The following is a 17,420-nucleotide window of genomic DNA, read 5'->3' as shown; positions in this document are numbered from 1 at the left end:
TTAATAATTTAATAAACTGATAAAATAAATTTAAGAAACTACTCTAAGAAAATTTTTGTTTTCTCAGAAATACCATGCTGGAAAAAAGTGATAATAGGCTTTAATTCCTTCTATAGCATCATAGCATACAACCAACGTAAGAAGCTTGATTCCCACCTGTGTCCTCCACTCCTGTCTTTGCAAAAGCTTCAGGGCAGAGCTAGCACTTTCTGTTTCTTTCTAAGTTGTAGAAGCAGCTTTTAAAAATATAGTTTCGTTTAAGACAAGCTTGATCCGAAGAGCAAACTGAACGATCCCATTGATACCAGTAGTTCCTGTCTCTGCCTGAATTTGCTTTAATTGCTCCAATGAATGACTACAAAATCCAATAAATCATCATTGAGTAAAACCAGCAGCAAAAGCTGTTCCTTGCCCACAAATCTTAGTACAATTTGTTCACAAATCAGAAATGAAAGTGCCTGAAGTACATTTGATAATTTGATCTGGGGAACTTTTAGATTCACCTGTATAGTTACACACTTTAAGGTTAGATGATTTCTTTACTTAAAATACAGCTATATTCTGTCCCATTTTTTCTTGTTCTTTCAAATGAGTAGGAGCCCTACCATGTTACACCTTATGAGGATACTGGAAGTAAGTAACAAGGCCAGGAGCAGAGAGACGAGAGTGCAATGCTGCTGAAGTTAATCAGATTGGTTCACAGTTTCTGTAACCAATTTTCATCAAAATTACGGGAAATGCTCTTCTAACATAGCTTGTAAGGGGAAGGAAAGTGAGTGAAGGGAACTATAGCTATATGAACAGCTATTATAAAGTAATTACCAATTTTTTGAAGCCATGAAGTGAGTTTTTAGGCTTTTTTACCTGAATATGAGTCTTACTACGAGTCTTAATTTTTAAAATATATTTTGGTGAAGAAACTGTTAACCATATTAATCTCACCACACATAACACCTGCTTCAAAGTTATTTTTTTACTCTCCAGTAAATCAGCATGAGAAAGAAAATAAGATTTATCTAACTTACTTAATACATCGTGATGAACAGGGCACTTTTTTCCTGTTGCCTTCTTCTGGAACATCAATCTAGTAAGACAACAAAATAAGTAAAATCTTCCATTTCGAGCTCATGGCAACATAACTACAATAAACTTGGAACTGGTTAAAATAATCTATTTTTCAGCTAAGCATAAGCTCCAGTTATGACCTCCATGTGACACTCTATAGTCGCTGGCATGCTGTGATATATGACCATACTAATGTAGACTGTGGTTTTGCATGCCTGATTTCTCATTTTTCCATCATCTCATGCAAACAAGGAGCATTATTTAATGTTTTCTATTACAAAGCTGGTTTACTGTTTCTACTTGTGGCATGATTGATTGACAGAATACGGGACTGGATGTTACTACATGTTGTTGCATTAGCTCCCAACTTTCAATTGGTAATTGCTCTATATTATTTACTAGCACAATATATCACAATAGACAAATCTGTTGTTTACACTTATCCTTTCCGGGCCTTGGTAGCCAGCTGTCCTCCAAACAAAAATACATCTCACAAATCTCACTTGAATTGGGGAAACATAATTTAGAAAATCAATACATGGATATATCAAACAGACAGCATTCAAGTCCTTTATCATAAGAGGACTCCAATTGTGTTTTTGGTGTGGCATGAAGGATGATCTGTGAGATGTGTAAGACTACAAGCGTAGAGACCCTGGAGAGGAGCTTTGGGTTACAGCTCGCTATCGCATGAGCCAGTTCCCATAAAAATCAGCAAGAATATTTCATTAGCTTATGTGAAGGGCTGGAGGAAATCATGCTGCCTTTTAGGACAAATAATCCTTGCAGTGCTCTTGCTAGAGGAGCTGGTATCTGTGGTGCTCTGAAGGTTCTATATTACCTTATTCTATGAAGGTAATAACCATGTGTTATTGTTAGGTGTCCAGACCTAAGCTACTACCCAGCTCTGTATTGCAAAACACACTACAGCGTGTTGTACAGAGACCTTATATCAAGATTAAATCTGACATGAATGAACAGGAGAATTCGCGCCTTAAATTAGCCTCATGTACTGCACTCTTTTTCCTTTTTTTAAAATTTTACTTAATTTTGCTGAAACAAAAGGTTTTTGCACTCAAAGGGTAACCACCTTTTACAACTAAAACAGAAATTTGAAACACATCTTCCCTAGCTTTTATGAAGTAGTATCTGCCTGTATCAATGCTGAATTTGACCCCAAATACTCATTCTGTTTTAACGTAAGATCTTTTCTCTATTAGCCATCAGTAGTAACAAGAGCTTTTAAATTAAATTGTTGGCCTGTGTAGAAGCAGCTAATGGATTTAGCTAACAAATCTTTCTCATGAAAGCAAATCAAGCATGATTCTGTTATTACTAACTCTGAGTTTAGTTTTTATTCTTCAGCACTTCTCAAATCTTAAAATTTTTCTCCAATAATACCACTACAAACTAAACAGATACCCTACACTCTCTGATCATTACCAAATACTTGGTATTGCCCATGTAGCAGCAGTGCTCATCTCTGCCACCCGTCCCAGCTTGACACAGACACTTACTATCTTTAATGCCCAGCCCTACACCTTTACTGCATCCTGGTGTCAGTCTACCATTCCTCCATGTCCATACGGCTGGTGTGGATAGCTCAACAGCCCTTTCCGTTGTCACAAAACAGACTTCAATCTCATACTCAGGCTTGCAATAGATTTGACCCAGCTTCTGACACAGCGAACCATACTGTATGTCTTTTAAAGATGAGGCACTCAATTAATTGCCATTGGGCTCCAAACCAGCACCTGTCTCTTGCCTGCTGTTTACCGTCAAGTGTCACATTCAGTAACAGGATTGCATTAAGCTGCTCGTTTGCAACAACACAATCTCCTTGCACTATGCCAGCACAACCATTTGGGCGCCACTTAGTAAGCCAGTTAGGTGAATTGATCCAGCTGGGAAAAAAGTATTCTAGGAAGAAAAAAAATAACATGTTTCTTTGGGCCCAACGGCTGCCCTGACCTAGTTCACTACATGGCTATAAAAGTGGTGACTCCAGCACAGTTCAAGGGATAAGAAAATGGTAGAAGCTGGGGGGAGGCACAAAAAGCAACCACTTACTGAGGGTTTATTCTTACATGCAGCTGTGAAAAAGAATCTGCTCTGTAGACCCTGAGAAACTACCCAGCTTAACAAAGAGAATCTGGTAAGGGCTATGGTTTTCTCACTTGGCTTCAAATTAACAGCAAAATAATCCCCATTACACAAGTCAGTTGTGCCAAATCAAGCATCCTTCTAATACCTTACAAACAAGTTGATATGCCACCAGAGGGAAAAGAGATTATCTAAATACAGAATGGAGTTAAACACACAGAAGCTGTAGTAAAATAGAACTAGAAAACAAATGCAATAGGGTCTTATGTAGCAATGTATACAAATCCCACATACAACTACTTTAACAAAGGTGGCAGGAAATATCCCTGTGCGATTCCCACATTTTCCTCTGTACCACTCTGTATCGATTTTCTCCAAAAGACAAACGGTGTCTCCAGAATGAAGGTCCAAGTCATCAGCATGCTCTGTAAGACAGCATCATTTCAGTTAACTGTCACTCTCAATGATTTTCTCTAAGTTAAACCTTCTTGATATAAATACCATAGACAAAACCAGAATGAGTTTTCAGAAAGTCTTAATTATACTTGAGTAACCAAGTTAGCTTTAACTAAAAGACTGGCCCAGCTACAGCTAAACCCATGGATTTGAACAACTCCACATGCAGACCTTGCAGGCTGAGCTTTGTCATCATTTTTAAGCTCCAGTTCCTAAGAAAATTCCCATTTGAAAGTCTTGGAGAAAAACAAGCTTCCAGAATATTCACATTTACTTACCTGCAGAAAAATCATGCAGGACTACAGCATGAGGTGCGCTTGTGGCAGAAACTTTTGGAGGATGGTTTGAATCCTGACAACAACAAAAAAATCCAAGTAGTTTATAAATCATGGAAGGGACTAAGAGAGATTCTCTGTTGTGTACGCTGAAAGTAATTTTCTGGCTTTGGACACAATGTTGTTCTGGTATCAGGAAATCACCTTTGGAGGCAACAGCTAGTACTGAATTCTGTATGGCTTTCGCCAGTGTAAAACAGAATGCATTTCACCAAAATCTACTTTTGAGTCAGTGAAAGGAAGGGAAGGCACGTAACTTTTCACAGTATAGATGAAGCCTCAGCTACCTCTGTGGGTCAGAAAGCTGGAGCGTTGATAGCAACTCTCATCACAAGGGTTGTGGCCGAACTTTGCACTGCTGCTCAGTACTGCATGCCGTCAGTTACTCTTCCTTGCTCAGAAAGAATACCCCAGCCCAACTCTCCCCAGCACACTCATCAGGGCCAGCACATCTGCCGACTGCCAAGTATTTTAGAGGGGTGAGCAAGCCACTGGGCCTTTGCTTACAGGAAGATAATGCTGAGGGGAAATGACAATTTTGTTGTGGGATCTTTATAAAGGAAAATTATATTCAAAATACTGAGCCGCCTTCTCTATACCACCCACTAGGAATTTTTAGACTGTACTGATGACAGTCACTGTGCGTGAACTACATGCAAAGTAACTCATTGCGTACAAAAAACCCAAGCAAAAAAGTCCAACATGGACAAAGATAAGGCCAGAATAATATGAATTAAAACAGATAACAACAGATTGCACAGAAATCTATTTCAGCCATGCAGGTTTCTGACAATAATCAAAAAGGCTGCTCATAGCTATAATTTATACTAGCTATTTAATATTAATACAGACATACTTTAAAAACAGGTTAGGTTCTGTAGAAGCTGAGAGGAAAATACTTTGAGGTGTGTATGTCAAAGCCAATTCACTGATATATCATATACAGCACTTCATAAAACTACTCCCTTATCTTTTGCCCACTTTTCAGATACTCAGCCAAGGAGTGATTAAGTGATTATCTTCCTATGAGACAGAGGAACTTTAGCAGTTTCCTCTCCCTTCTGGCACTCCAAGTAATTACTGTTGCTCTGTCTCAGAAGCGGAATGTCCCTGTGCTATAAGGCAAATCACCATTATTGGGTTTTGTTTTGGTGGTTGTTTTGTTTTTATTAAAGAACTACAATGATTTAATAAACCACTATTACATTTCTCAGTGTAACCTTTAATGCCTAAAGCACTTGACAGAACAGGAGTCTTGCTCATTAAGTATTTATCAGCAGAAAAAAAATGTCTTACCTTACAGGACCGTTCTCCGGTGTTCCTGGGAAGACAATCTTCCTTGACAACTCCATGAGGCACAGGTAGCTTGAACAGAAAGAGAGGCAAATGGAAAAGTTTGTTTCACTTTTAAGCACCTGAAATTCCCTCTGCAAGTGAAAATGGTCAGACGATGGAACTATTCAAATCACCTACTACAGGTACCTAATTTAGACGTCCAGTGGAAGAGGACAAGCTCCTTTGGAAGGCATTCAGCACAAATGGCTGGTGAGATGAAATGCCACTTTGAGAAACCGAGGTGGTGTCATCTTCTTTAAAAGTGTCTTAGCCACCTAACTGGTATCATACCATATAGTACATGATGTTCAGCAACACACTGACACAGAAATGTATTCATTTGTCATGGAAGGCGCTGGAAAAACAACCTGTGAGGAAAATTTCATTGACAGTAACACTTGAGGCAGGGAACTACCAGTGATCTGCTACTGAAAAAAATCTCATCTACAAAAATGTCACATGTTTCTTATATAAATAGGTGTGGCTACACCACAGAGGAAGCAACATGCTTCCCTTATCTTAAAGCTGTTCCTACTATCAACTTAGATATATATTTCTCTCTCTTTCTTACTCCTTTGCTCCACCAAGGATCTAAATGCAAGAGTGAAGATCAAAAAGAAGGCAACAGAAAGCTTCCACTTCATGCTGCATGTTGATGTTGTCCATACTATGCTTATGTGTGTGCTTTTTTTGACAACAGCACTGGTTCAAGCAGTCACCAGCCCTGATCACTGACAAGTTTCAAATATCTGCGGAAAGACTCTCTCCTTTTTATCTGTAATGTTGATCCACTTATATTTAATATTCCCTAACAACATATGCAATACCAAAAAGAAACATTTTTATAATGACAAAGGATAGCATCAGTAGGATGAAAATGTAAGATAAGTGATGTTACATTCCTCACTCATTGCAGGCATGATTAAGCAAGGTAAACTACTTTTTAATTTTTAATGCTCCCCTAATTTTCTTAAGCATTTTGACATATACAGGGAAAACCAATATACAAATGCAATCATTTAGCATTATTTTACGTGCTGTAACAAAATTCAGAACTGGTGACTTTAAAAAGAACCCCCAAACCCAAAAGCTATGCATTAAAGATATATGTATATATATGCAAAAAGTACATATATACTCAAAAATACACACACATATATCTATACTTTGTATGTATATATTGCTTTCTGCAGTATTACCTTACAGTATTTATTAATATTTATCTATTAGTATTTTTTAAGGAAGTTTATGCTAGTGATAAGTGCACTTTGAAAGCCACATCACAGTAACAGACCTTACTACCTTTTTCCACTACTATTTTAACCAGCACTGTTTTATAAACAACAGTCTCAGAATATCTCAACTCTCACCATGTACTTATTGTAGAGAGGATGACCTGGTTTAGGTCTAGGAGGTAATGCTGGATCTGGATTTTTAAAGACTTGACTTTTTGCTCTCTTGGGTCCCAATCCAAACTTGCTGGGTTTTTTATCAGAAGCGATGTCAGAAGTAGATCGTGAAAGAGTATCCTTCTGGGAGGACGTCTTGGCTGCAGACAGTTTTGGTGGAGGTGGCCTTCCAGGAACACCTTTAGGTGGGGGAGGTCGAGCAGGTATAATTTTTCCATCCACAGGCCTAAAAATTGGGCAAACCATCAGAGAAATATGCGAAGTAATAAGCCTGCCACCTCATCCTCCACCACAGCCCTAGCTATAGAGTACGCAGTAAGGAAATGCCACTCATGATGACGTGGGATGTAGAGCTTGTAGTATCTGAAGCTCTCCGTGAATACATGAACTCTTCAGACACTGGGGCTGGATGATCAAGTCCTTAGATCCTTTGACTACATATTTCCAAGTCTGCTCACCACTTTTGCATATCAACAGCCTGACAGCTTTCCCAGGAGACCATTACATAAGCAGGATTTCTTTCAGCAATCCACCTTTAGAAAGAGCTTTGTCTGAAGCTGCCTCAGGATGAAGTTCTTCTAGTGGAGAGCTTTAGTGAAAGCCCCGAGAAGCTCTGCTGATCTAGTGGCCTTCAGGAATCAGCCTAGCTCATGCCCTGGGATGTCATTTACCTGAAGTGACTTTTGGGCCTGTGCTGAAACTCATGACATACGACACCACTTTGCACAATGGCATCAATAGCAGAATTTACCATTTTTACGCAACAGATGTCTATTGCAGAAAGAAAACACTGGTGAAAATACTTGAGTCTTCTGGCAATGCTGGAGGTACCACACTCTCATTAGCGTACAAGTAGTTTAGAAACCAAAATCAGAGACTAGAAAGTGACAGTGCTAATTTAAAAAAAAAAAAAAGTTTAAAAAATCTAAAAAATCCCCCGTACTAAACATTGATTAAAAAACCCCCTTCCTATACAGTACACACAAGCCACGATTTTTAGAATCAAAGAGTGTGGTCAAATCAATAATTTGCTATTCAAAAATCACCTCTGTTATAAACAAGCATTATGTACAAAAAACTTTGGCTTCCTGTTATTAAGAACCCCAGCACTACCACTATTCCAAACCCACAATATTGTTTGATTGTTACTGGGAAATCTTCAGCCAGTTACTGCAAGTTTCTGCTACAATTGTCTCTCTTTTTTTTTCATATAGTATAATTCAGCATAATTATGTGCTCACGTGAATTCCTCAAGGGTCTGTAAAAATTGTCAACCACAACAAATGTGCATTAGTGGATCTTTGAGTATCCTTCTGACATATTTTGTGAATGTCATCCACCACTTGAGAACATATTAGTGCTCTACTAATGCTCCTGATAAAAGTTCTCTATTACTATTTGAGTATGGATTATTTTTTAAATTTCAAAAAAATTTTCCACTTCTGTTCAACTTCCACCTCTCCCTTTTCTTGGCTTCATCCTAAACTAACTATTTTTAATATTGACAAAAGGGGAAATTCCAAGTTAGACTGCATTAAATCTGGAAACAAATCAACCCATACGTTTGTAAGGCAACTTAATTAAACAAGAAAGCCCTAACAAGTAATTCAGAGAATTATTACTGCTTACTTTAAAAAAAAAAAAAAATCCATTTGAGCCAAGAAGTGAAAGGACAAAGCATTTACTGCAGTTCCAGAGACCCTGGGGAGAATCAGGAATGCTGTTATGCTAAACAGACCGGGGGAAAGTAACAAGCACATAAGGGGCAATAATGAAGTGTTTCCTGTTAATGAAAAAGTAGAAAAAGTTTAATAACTGAAAGATTCTCTTGTCCTGACACAACAGAGCAAACTCTTGTGTTTAAACCCATAGCTTTAGAGTGCAGATGCTGATAGTGCCACAGTGGGCTAGCTAGCCAACGCCTTATCTCCTTCCAGTTTGTCTCTGGCATTTAGTGGACCTGAATTTAAGGCTGGTCCAGCTACTTTTGCCTCTGCAGACCTTCTTTCTTGTTGGTTCAAAAGAATAAAAAACCTTGAGATTATAATTGATTCTGCACCTTCTCAGGTGTTTTAGGTCTGAAGTGAGCTGTATAAACTAGCCAGTGCTTCTGGAAAGGTGCTGGCCCAGGATCTGCCCTGTCCAGGGTGGCAGCATCTGCCATCTCCATTCCTTCACCAGTCAAACCCAGCCATGACTGTGAGGGCTGTTGATCAAAAGGTCAGCAATATGCAGGAGGGGATGTTCTAAGTTCAGTTGTGGGTGAAAAGGTTAAAGATGCAGAAAGGAATGACTGTCAGCAGCCTCTGTACATTAGCTAAAGAGCCAAACAGCTGGCCTCTGATAATCTCCCTGCTCATACCGATAATGCACAAACAAGTCTTAATCAGCTAGTGACTTGGTCCTGCGTATTTATTAGTGAGCACACTACCTACCCAAGCCTATTGAGTTAGGACTAGAAATGGTAGTGCCTACATTGAAACTAACTAGGCAAACTAACTCAGGAACAGCGCTTTTAAGTGCGTCACTGAAGAATTGCACTTACCTTGGGGGTAATACAGGTTCTAGCTGAGGCACTCCACCCTGTTCTGAATGATCCAACTCCTACAAAGATTCAAAAGAAAAAAGCCATTTCTTTAAGCCTAAGAAACAGAAATGATCTTGTTTAAATGATGCATTTCTCCTATGAAATTATATCCTGCAGACAGGAAAAACAAGAGTTTCTAGAGGTCTGGGAATAAAGTAATATGCATTATGGTGTGTTTTAGCATTTTAAAGTCTTGTTGGACATAGAGGGACATGTAAATAACCTGGTTGACAACCTGAATCACAGCTTAAGTTGTGCATCAGTGATGACCCAGCCCTCTTTTCCTACTACATGGGAGGCAGGACTTAGGAGCCAAATCCAGGAGTCACACAAATGTACAATTTCACTGCCCATAGGATTCCAACTGCTGCAGTTACATTATCAATTTTCATTTAAATCAGACAGATAAAACACTTTGAACAGGCTTAAAGCAGAAAACATGACATTGATGCAACTTGCACAGGACAGCATCTCTTGCAAATATTAGCTCTCATTGAAGAAGGCATCTAAGTATGTTTCCTAGAGAGCTAACAGATAAACTGGTGAATCTTGCTTTGGCAGATTAAGGCGTCACTCCTCCCAGCTGCCCATCCTGACCCCACCAGAGATTACTATCCTGTAGCAGAGTCAGCAGAGGGGAACATGTGCCATGTCTGAAGGGCTTGGACCACAGTAATGGATGAACAAGTTCCCATCCTTTCTGCCTCCTGCTGTTCCATTTTCATGCCAGTGCCAGAAAGTACTGCCAGCTCCACTGAACAAGCACAGCTGCTTGTGGAACAACATGGTAAACCAGAATGCTGAATCTGGGTTCAAAAGTGTCCTTTTTGAACCAGTAATTTTAAATAGCTGCAAACAGTCTTGTTTACTTAATTAAGGATACATGTGCTTGAAACTGTAAACAATTTATGAGATTTTTCCCATCTAGAGAATACCTAGATGTATTTTGTGACAAAATTTTAACCCTTGATTAAGTCCCCAAATGAACGTTCCTTATTAAACAATCCTGATTAGAAAGAAAACAACCTTCCACTTTCAGATGGGCATGTTACCCTCATACCAACAATTTTCCTCCTCTGTGTAAAAAGGAAGAAATCTGTGCCAACTGCTGCTTACAGTCAACAATTTTTATGGTTGCTGGTTAACCACTTCCACTGACAAACAATACTAGTTTTAGAAGCACAGAAGTTTTTACCTTTCCAAAGATAAGACTTAAATGTTCAGTGGATTTGATGTAGTCTTTTTCTTAACAAAATCCTCTGAAGCTTACACATGTCTGTCACAATAGGCTGGATGACATTGTAAAAGTGTTGGAGTTGCATTGTATAAAATGTTATTTAACATCTTGTAATGGAAATTACTTTTTCAGCGTTATCCAGAAAAGATGAGACTTCTGTGAATAGCCTCTTCAATCACGACATTTAAAAACCCCTTTATCCTATTAGCAGAGGTAGCCACAAAGACATTTGTTGGCAGCTGTCCATCTAATGAGGGCTTTTGATTTGATCTGATCTGATGTTTTTGCTGCCTGTTGTCTCCACAAGATCCTCTGCCATTCTTATCATCACAACACTCAATATTTGGAAACTCTACTGCCATTTTCTACTTTATTTTAATTCCCTTTCGTAAATCTGTATCAAAGGGCATATAGGATACACAGCTACAATGTCTATTGTTACTATGTGCCCAGGAGGGCCTTACTTTCCAAAATAGATGGTTCTACTCTGGCTCTGACAGGACCAGTAGAAAACAACTAGAAGGAAAGAACTGAAGAAAGCAAGCTTAATTCTTCTACAGAAAAGGTTCCTCTGCCTGGGAATTAGCACAGACACAGAGAGGTACTGTGTGTACGAAGGTAAAAAAATATATTTCTAAAGGACTTTGACAATATTTCACTATGTAAATCTCATTGGACTTTGAACCACTTTGCAGTGCTTTTGAAACTAAATTGTAGAATATCCTGATTACAGCTGCTAAATAAAGAAAGAAGATAGATGTGATCAAAGTTTAGGATAATCAACAAAGTACTTTTCAGAACTGACACCAGTCTAAATTACCTAATTGAATTAGAGAACACACTTAAAAGAAAAAAGCCTTATATGTTTGAGTAGTCCTTTTCATCCTTTCGTCCTTCAAATAACTTTACAAATGCTTGAGAGTCACAAGGGATCTGTTAACCAAAGCAGATGAAGCTGTAATACAGGAAAACAGTTCTAACTTACCACTTTTTTTACTAGGTCACCACTATTGGGTTTTCCCACTGTGATATCGGAGGTGTTCCCAATAGGCTTTTCAGCCGGAAGTGGTGGAGGGCTATGCGGGATTTCATTTAAAGCTGTAAAAAACCAAAAGTTCCCAAATGAAAGTCTAATTAATAGCTTCTTTACATGGACCAACAACAGGTAAGAGAATCCACCTTGGTTTGGGGCATTTTTTTGTGAACACAACTTCCTTCCTGAAAGCCAGAGCAGCCAATGGGCAAGACCACTTAAAGACTAGTGAGGAGAAAAGGGACATGAAGGAAACATTGCAACTCTGAGGTTGACTTCAGGAGTACTTCCCATCCTGCATAACAGATCTTCACTTTACTTTCAGGACACCAGCAAGTTATTCTAGGGTTTCAGCTGCAATACTTGTTGATACAATATTAGACGAGTAGAAGAGTTTCTACCCCTGGGAATGTCAGGCTCATTACTGGATACCGTGAAACACCATCACCATCTCAGCCACATTTCTAAACTGGCTCACTTTTTTTCAGCTGTCAGCTCCTGGAATATCCTTCAGGCTGGAAAACAGCTGAGGGTTATTTCAAGTAGCCCTGAAAGATCAGGAGACTTGGATGGAAGAATCTCCAGAAAGGTAAAGGCAAGAAAAGAAACCGTTGCCTGCTACAAAATTCAGGGTGACAGAAAGAAAACAGAGATGGAAGGTCTTCCGTAGTCTTTAAGGAGCTAAGCAAATTTAGGACATGGAAGAGGAAACTGTACAGCTTTTAATAGAGAAGAGTGACGATGTCCTCAGTCTCAATAAAGACCATATCAACCTGCTAATTATATGATACTTGCTTTCAACATCTCTGCCATTGAAACCTGCAAAGCACTTGGATAGGTTTTGCCAGCATATTTACCAATCATTTTGTCTTTATGTATTAAGACTTTGCCATCTATTTTACAATGTAGTTGTATACCAAGAAAATTCACTTCATATGAAGAACTTCAGACACTTAAGCTCTTCTGACTTCCAGCCAGTCTCAGAGTTATGTAAAAATATGTGTAGACAGGCTGGACATTTATAGATTGATGACAAAAAAGAAGAGAGGTTCTATCAAAATTAAAACTTTCAGTTGTTCATTTCATGAAAAGTACACTCAACAAAGAAAAGACACATAGGAAAGAGAAGTGTTGTTTTTAACATCTCAGTTGCATTACTATGACCTAAACCACTGGTATGATGTTTAAAAATGGCTCAGTTCAAGAACAAATCCCTTATTCTTAGGAGCAGGTCACAGTTACCGTGTTGGCAGTGACCAAGCACAGGAAAAAAAAGTTAGTGAAGTTCATCACTCTTCTAAGCTAGAATGATGGATGAAAAGTAAAAGCAATACCTGACAGTAATTGCAAGAGAAATCTTCTCTTATCATACCTTACTGATGTATAAAAAGTATGAGAGATTTATTTATTCACACCACTTCAAATCTTAATACATATACAGATGGGCTAATTTCCTTGCCTTTACTCTTTATAAGACCAAAATTAAAGGAAATAAAAGAAGAAAAAAAAACACATCAAGAACTAGAAGGCTGCTGTTATTTTCAGTGCTTTCTAAGTGTAGTGACTGAAGTGGAAATTCAATGCTTCCTTTCTAATCACATCTTGACAAAAATGCTAATGCTAAATGAGTGCTTTACTGGAGTTCAAATTCTTAAGCATCCATCTCTGTCCCCGTTTTGGTATTGCTGGCTGGGTTTTTTTTTTTGTTTATGGGGGTTTTTCTTTTTGGTTTGTGCTGGTTCCTGACAGAATTAATCTCCCTCCACACCCATGATGGTGAACGGTCCCTTGTACTGAGATTTTGTGGCCCTCTTACAGGGTAAATCCGACTATATCCGGTCATACCTTGGCCCAGTTGTACTTTTCTCATTTTTTAACTTTCAACAACTTACATTTCTGCAGCAGCTCCTATCTGACAAAAGGCTACTCTGCTTTCTTGGAACCTACTTCTGTTACTCCACATCCTATTAATCTTCCAGCCACAGCCTCCCACAAAGCAGTCCTTCAGACCCCCCTGACAATTGTAGCTAAGTACAGTATGAGCAGCAGTCTCCTGTGGAAAGTTCAATTACCACTAGAGAGCAGCAGGGGACCGGTTAGCTACAAGTTCAAGAGAGACTCCAGCTCCTTTTTTTTTTTTTTTTTGTAATAGAAATGACAATTTCCTTTGTGAAGAATTGTCTTGGGTTCTTTACAGTAGTTCATAAGCACGTTCTTCCAACTGAAGAAACCCTTTTATTTACAATTAGGTATTGAGAGAAAGACTTTTCCTCATAGCTTTATCTTCAGTCTTCTCTGCATTTTTAATCCTTTCCACTGATTTCTCATGTATGCAGAGAAAAGAAAACCTAGTATTTTAGCACTGGGGTGTTGCAACAGAAGAAGGGAACTTTAGGAATAATGAGAGAAATTCTTAGGAGAAAAGCCACCTGGACATCTAGTTGCTACAAGTTGGCTCTACACCTACTCAGTGTAGTAAAACACGATTTTGAAATATGAGTTTTAAAAGCCATCTTGTGACATTTCTCCCTGAGCTTTGAGGATAAAATGTAAGGCTAAATAGAAGCAAGTACATACTCCAGCATACAAAGATCAACACAAAGACCTTGTGGCTCTCTAATAAATTTCCACTCTGAGGCACTGCCAGTGTCATTTGTAAAGCATTAGAGCTGGAAGGCATTAGGGATATGGTAACTGTCAGAAAACTATAGTCAAGACCTTGACACAGAAGTGAACACATCAGGTTTTTGCATCCAAGTTCTCACATGCCTTTTTTATTCCCTCAACTGCTACCAAAACACTATTTCTTAAATGGCCACAGATTTTAAATTTAACAAGGGTCAAAGGAACATTTTGATGTAAGCTGCGAAAGCCATGCTTACATCCCAACTAAGCTGTGTTTGAAGGTAAGTTCAATACACCAAGGTTCTTCCTTTGACAAGTGGCAGCCCTGCTCCCAGGAAGCTCGGGAGCAGCATTGCAATATCCTCAGCTGATGTCAGAGCAGAAGTCAATTTGACTAAAGGTACAGCTCAGCAGCATGGTTTAGCTGATGAAACAAGCTTGCTTCTCCTGAAAGGGCGTCCTCCAGCTCTTCCCTGCCAGACTTTAGATCCTCACACACACACCATTTCACCTCTGATATTCATCACCTCCATAAGGTTTGAGGGACATCAAATTTAGTGCAAGGGAGGGAACCAGATGAGGTAGCTGGGAGGCAGGGAAAGGGGAACATGACTCCCAGCTATTTCTCCCTCCCACTACAGCCCTTATGTTGGCTCCTCTGTCTTGTCAAACTGTACCAGAGGACTCCTTTGGCAGCTAATATAGCTAGTAAACAGCAACTCAATCAGTAAATAGTAAAACCCAGTTAAAATTATTTTCTGACAGGGATTTCTCAGACAATTTGGGAGAAGAACTTACATTTCCCGGGTTTAGCTGGGATTCGGATCACGGTGGGTTTCCGGGCTAAAGCTGGTTGAGCTGTTTGTTCCTTTGCAGGTTCACTTTTGATGAGGAACTGAAATGGATCTAAAAGGAATAAGAAACCCAACATACTTAATATTTATTTGTTGAACATAAACCTCACTGGGTATTGCTTTCATTATTAAGGACATTCATATTTCACACCCAAGAAAGTAATAAAAAAAATATAAATCAGGCTGATGCAGCTGATTTACTCAGCTCTTTGTAAACAACATCTTTCTGTACATATGCATTCCTAGTTGACCTAACATAAACGTGCTCCAGATGCCTTCTGGGATTATATAAGCCACTGAACAAGAGGAACTGCATTGCTTGGTAATAGGGACCTGAAATCAGAATGACTTTAGGGAAATGTTTTCAAAGCAGTTGCTCTAATATGCAGACATAGCTGTGAACACGTTCACTAAAAAGTTTTAATCAATAAAATCTTGCCAAAGCTAAACAATCAGCACTGCAGCAGACAAAAGGCTTACAGAAACAAAACAAAACAAAGCAAAGCAAAGCATTTAAATGTTACTGATTACAAAATGTCTTTGCTGTAGAGCAACTAATTCCCTGGACAATTCTACATCATTTTGTTGATTATAAACCTGGTGTCATGGAGGAGACTGGTTCAGACGAAGGACTGGAAGTTGTGCCTGAGCTCTGCCCCTGCCTGTATCACTCATTCCTCTACAAGCCTGTTCAATCATTCCATTGGTAAGACAGGAGCAATGCTTTCTATGCTTCATAAACTTAAGCACTGGTGTCTTATTAATAGGCATGGGAACATATGCGCATGTAGAAGGCAGCTGTAAAAATACTTGTACATAAATAAAATCTAAGTCAATAGTTTCTTTCTCAAGTACACCTTCATGTCAAAGAGCAATACTTCATTTATACCTCTTCTCTGTTGTTAACAACTGCTACCTTTTTCTCTGACATTATCAAAAAATGCAGTAAAATGGCAACACTTAACGGTATCGTATGTAAATGTGTAAAGTAGAAACTGAAGAAGCATGCCAGATATAAATTCTCCATGACACATGTTCATTGCCCCAACAACCGAGTTTGATCTCCTCTGGTGGCCTTTTTAGCTCAATGAGATGTTATTTATGGAGTGTCAGAGTTTCAGAGAGGAAGTATGCTGGGCATCTCTTTAAATTCTTCAGGACTTTTTATAAAAACATACACTTTGCCAAAACTACCACCACAGTTTCTGACAAAGTTGGAAGCCCTGTATTTGATAAAATTTTATCTTCAACACTTATAAAAAACAATTTGAAAAATTACGTAATATGAAGTCATGATTTCTTACATATAATTTTGGACAGCATGACATAATGTGATGCAAAGCATTTGACAGTCCCGCATGACTTCCTTGTCTCTAAATTGAAGGGACACGGATTTGATGGATGGACCACTCAGTGGATAAGGATTGGCTGGATGGTCACACTCAGAGTCATGGTCAATGGCTCAATGTCCAAGTGGAAACCAGTGATCAGTGGCATTCCTGGGGGGTCAGTATCTGGACCAGTGCTGTTTAACATCTTTGTCAGCAACATGGACAGTGGGATTGAGTGCACCCTCAGCAAGTCTGCCAACAACACCAAGCTGTGTGGTGTGGACGACACCTTGGAGGGAAGGGAGGCCATACAGAGGGACCTTGACAGGCTGGAGAGGCGGGCCTGTGTAAACCTCATGAAGTTCAATAAGGCCAAGTGCAAGGTCCTGCACATGGGTTGAGGCAATCCCAAGCGCAGATACAGGTTGGGCAATGAGTGGAATGAGAGCAGCCCTGCGGAGAAGGACTTGGCGGTATTGGTGGATGAAAGACTGATTATGAGCCAGCAATGTGTGTTTTCAACCCAGAAAGCCAACCGCATCTTGGGCTGAATCAAGAGAAGTGTGACCAGCAGGTTGAGGGAGGTGATTCTCCCCCTCTACTCTGCTCTGGTGAGGCCCCATCTGGAGTACTGAGTTCAGCTCTGGGGCCCCCAGCATAAGAAACATGGACCTGCTCGAGCCGGTCCAGAGGAAGGAGACAAAGATGTCAGGGGGCTGGACAGGCTGAGAGAGCTGGGGTTATTCAGCCTGGAGAAGAGAAGGCTCCAGGGAGACTTTCTAGCAGCCTTCCAGTACCTAAAGGGGGCCTACAGGAAAGGTGGGGAGGGACTGTTGATCACGGAGGGTAGTGATAGGACGAGGGGTAATGGTTTCAAACTGAAAGAAGGAAGACTTAGATTAGGTATTAGGAAGAAATTCTTTACTGTGAGAGTGATAAAGCACTGGAACAGGTTTCCTAGAGAAGCTGTGGCTGCCCCCTCCCTCGAAGTGTTCAAGGCCAGGTTGGATAGGGCTTTGAGCAACCTGATCTAATGGAAGGTGTCCCTGC

At 39.5% G+C, this 17,420-nt stretch overlaps 1 protein-coding gene across 1 annotated transcript in view; it reads right to left on the bottom strand.

Annotated features, from left to right (window-relative positions):
• SH3D19 (SH3 domain containing 19) overlaps positions 1-17,420 on the bottom strand; it is a 67,929-nt gene that overhangs the window by 4,321 nt on the left and 46,188 nt on the right. The window contains exons 10-17 of the mRNA XM_086464811.1: positions 14,984-15,091; positions 11,513-11,625; positions 9,249-9,307; positions 6,665-6,929; positions 5,256-5,324; positions 3,903-3,975; positions 3,463-3,593; positions 1,026-1,084 (exon numbers count right to left, since the gene is read on the bottom strand). Coding sequence (XP_086320937.1) covers positions 1,026-1,084; positions 3,463-3,593; positions 3,903-3,975; positions 5,256-5,324; positions 6,665-6,929; positions 9,249-9,307; positions 11,513-11,625; positions 14,984-15,091 — 877 coding nt within the window. The remainder of the gene's footprint in view (positions 1-1,025; positions 1,085-3,462; positions 3,594-3,902; positions 3,976-5,255; positions 5,325-6,664; positions 6,930-9,248; positions 9,308-11,512; positions 11,626-14,983; positions 15,092-17,420) is intronic.

This window comes from Leptosomus discolor, chromosome 4 (assembly GCF_034619465.1).
Source record: "Leptosomus discolor isolate bLepDis1 chromosome 4, bLepDis1.hap2, whole genome shotgun sequence".
In the NCBI taxonomy this organism is placed as follows: domain Eukaryota; kingdom Metazoa; phylum Chordata; class Aves; order Leptosomiformes; family Leptosomidae; genus Leptosomus; species Leptosomus discolor.
Note: the sequence above shows the minus strand (reverse complement) of the source record. Positions and strands in the feature narration are given on the sequence as shown.